At 41.5% G+C, this 3,284-nt stretch overlaps 1 protein-coding gene across 1 annotated transcript in view; it reads right to left on the bottom strand.

Annotated features, from left to right (window-relative positions):
- LOC118342459 (thrombospondin type-1 domain-containing protein 7A-like) overlaps positions 1 to 3,284 on the bottom strand; it is a 153,783-nt gene that overhangs the window by 2,407 nt on the left and 148,092 nt on the right. The window contains 1 exon segment of the mRNA XM_035681013.1: positions 2,796 to 2,883. Coding sequence (XP_035536906.1) covers positions 2,796 to 2,883 — 88 coding nt within the window.

The raw sequence follows: 3,284 nt of genomic DNA, 5'->3' as shown, positions 1-3,284 counted from the left end.
GAGATATTCGACTTTATTTTTACTGGCTGCAGTTTTGGGAACTCCTTTGTGTTCCCAGTGAATGTTTAAACAGTGAAATGTTACTCCTGAGGCCAACAATCACCCCTATTACTTTTTCATGAAAAAAATTACACATTGCATGAGTATTAACCGACCCATTCTACTGTGTTTTCAAACACACATAATACATATATTTATAAATAATGTATACTAATATATATATACTAATTTGGCTTCTCTAAACCACAACCCATACTATATATACTACTCATACCTAACTATACTGGTTTTAAACACCATATATATACAACATATAATAAACAAATAAAAAATAAACCATTATTTTCCCACCAGCTAGGTCCAGTCGGAAGGTTTAGAGAATAAATCAACAACAGAACACTGAGAAGGTGGGAAAGCTGCAATTTACCCTAATCGCAAAACTCACCACCACATACTTACGATATAGTGCAAGTAGTGCTAAGCAAGTGCCAGTCACAGCTAAGTGGTGAGCCAGCAAAGTAACCAGGATACAGGACTGGATTGGGTCCGTGCTTCAGATGCGCTAACACATTAAACTAACACCGATTGAACTGTATGAAGCAAAGTCGTGCTGACCTCCAGATTAACATCCTCCCCAAATCGTCCCGCCCCATAGTGCGACAGCTCTCAACAAAGATGGGACGTAAACGGAATGGCCACTCGTTAGCCAACCTTCCATAAAACAGCTCCAAAAAAAAACGTGACAGATAACAGTGACAGCTTTAGTAACCCATGAGCAAAAAGTCTCAAAAAAAAAAAAGATTACCTACTCGCGGCTAAGTGTTTACATATCATCTTGTAACAACACGACCCTGCACAGACCTCTGTTACCTACACCGGTAAAGCTGCAAGTTGTTGTTACAGTATATACTTTAACTATGAGTTTCAGTTAAGCAGTAATAAAAATGAGAAAAAAATATACACTACTCCACTAACAATATTACGATATCTGGAGCTTCAGAGCTAAACAGACATACAAAAAGAATAGCCATCAATGCTCCATAATTACCAGTTTGTTTAAAGCAAACCTATGAAAAGTCAGTAACCCATGAAGTGTGGTGATGCTGAATGGACTGCTCCACCCTCCAGAGAAGAATGATCCACTGAAAAATGAAATTACAGCAACTGTGGGGTTTTGGCACAAATGAAATCAGAGCGCAATGAGTTTTAACAGGTGGGTGAGGTGACCCCTGAACATAAATGATGAGAGTATTCAAAGCGAAAGCTTGGTGGGGTGGGAGTAGTGAACGCCTACCTGCTGTGGTTGTTGTGTGATATTCCTAGAGGCTTTTGAAGCAGAGCCTCGCATTGCGCTCGGCTGGTGCGTGGGTTGGCCCGTGCCCGCTGTAACTCCGTCTTTGCCCTAGTTTCTGGCAGGCGGGAAACAGGTGAAGGCCACAGTGCTAGCGTTTATTGTCCATCCAGTAAAACCCGTCTGAGGCCGACTCGGATCCTATCGACTGCAGCAAAGGCACAACAACACACAAAACCTGACAGTGGGTGAGGAGGTGAAGTGGAGACAGAAACAACAAGAAAATAAGCTACAAAGAGACCGAAGTCAAAGTAAAATGACAAAATAAAAATGAACTGAAGAACAACACAAGCAGTGACGCTAAATGGAGGTAATATTACAAGGTTAACACTCTTCCAACCCGCGCCTATGCCAGCTATGCATTTTCCAACATATACATAACTAAATTAATGATGTATATGATATATATAGTATATTTTAACTCAATTTCCAGTGTTTCCAGGACACGTGGGAACCTTGATATGGGCACGCACTGGAGGGATTTTATTGCTTTATTTGACTACATTTAACATCAACACTGACTTTTCTTAAAAAACACAGGCAGCAGCAGGGAAAGGGCGTTGGAGGGAAGGCGAGTCAGTAGTTAAAGGGGAACTTGGCAACTCTAGCCATTTCTTCGCGGTTTTCATTTTTGCATCGCATGTTTTCGCTCAGCGAGCTCCCCCTACAGCTCTGGGACGTTTATTTTCACAACACGTCGGTAAAAAAAATCATTGGCGGCACCCCCATCCCTCTTCTCTACCGCTGGCCTGATGGTGCCTTTATTTTTCGCCGGGGCAACTCTTTCGGTGTGGAGCAATATCCTACGAGGTGGTATACCATGCCTATACACTAACCCGTTATGAACGGGCGCGCCGTGTGCGTTTATGTGGAATTGTTGCCGGTAAAGCCGTCGGTGTTTTCTCGCCTCGGTTTCTCGCTTCATCGCGCTTACTTCCCTATTTCCAATTACGTGCTGGCAAAGGTTGGTTTTCCGGCCTGGGGTCGCCTGAGGGGGGGTGGGGGGTCACCATTTCACCAGAACAGGCCATTTAACATCCAACAATGGATTTCTAACGGGTTATTAAGCTGAAGTTGCCATGTTCCCCTTTAACACTAATTAAGCATAGTCCACTCATTCATCGTTTACCAGACTTGGATTTCCTTAATGAATAATAAAGTGCTACTGCGTTTTTTTGTTATTTATCTCCACTTTATCAATATTTATCAAATTAAAGCAATATCCAATTAAAACGTCCTTATACCACCTCCATAACTATTAGAAAAGCAGATTTGGCAATTCTTGTTAACCCTTATCCGTGTTTTGTTTAAACATATTGGCCCTTTCTTCATTATGACCTCCATCAGTTCACTGAATGTAGCTGAATGACGGCTTGAATGGTCACTGATGTGATGACAGAAAGAAAACACACAGGGAGATAACACGTAAGCGCTGGTACGTTACCATGCTAAGTACGTCATGGAGATTATGAAGACGAGCAGAACAAATGCTCCCGCTGCTACTCCGTACACCCAGGTCTTCAGCTTCCCATCTGCACAGAGAATCACACACGCAGCCTTACATTACATACTATATGACATTTCACTTCCCTGTCTGAAGCTGAAGGGGGCAGTAGAGTTATACACATAACGCAGTGTGGAATTCAATTCATTTTGGTACACACTCTCTCTGTAATAAAAATGTCATTTGGATTGGAAAAAATAAGTCCAAACTTCCGCTGTACCGCTTGCATGCTGTAATATTAATACATAAACAGTATGCAATTCACGTACGTAGGTTTTGGACATGACAAAAAATCTCACAAATATAATAATAATCATATGAAGTGGTCATAAATCAGACCAAACCTGATCAGGGTATCTGGAAATCTTCCCAATTACATTCAAGCCACCAAGTTATCAAGATAAGTTTTTGTCATATTTACTGAAATCT

This window comes from Morone saxatilis, unplaced genomic scaffold, assembly GCF_004916995.1.
Source record: "Morone saxatilis isolate NCDOM2014 unplaced genomic scaffold, NCSU_SB_2.0 Contig9, whole genome shotgun sequence".
In the NCBI taxonomy this organism is placed as follows: Eukaryota; Metazoa; Chordata; class Actinopteri; family Moronidae; genus Morone; species Morone saxatilis.
Note: the sequence above shows the minus strand (reverse complement) of the source record. Positions and strands in the feature narration are given on the sequence as shown.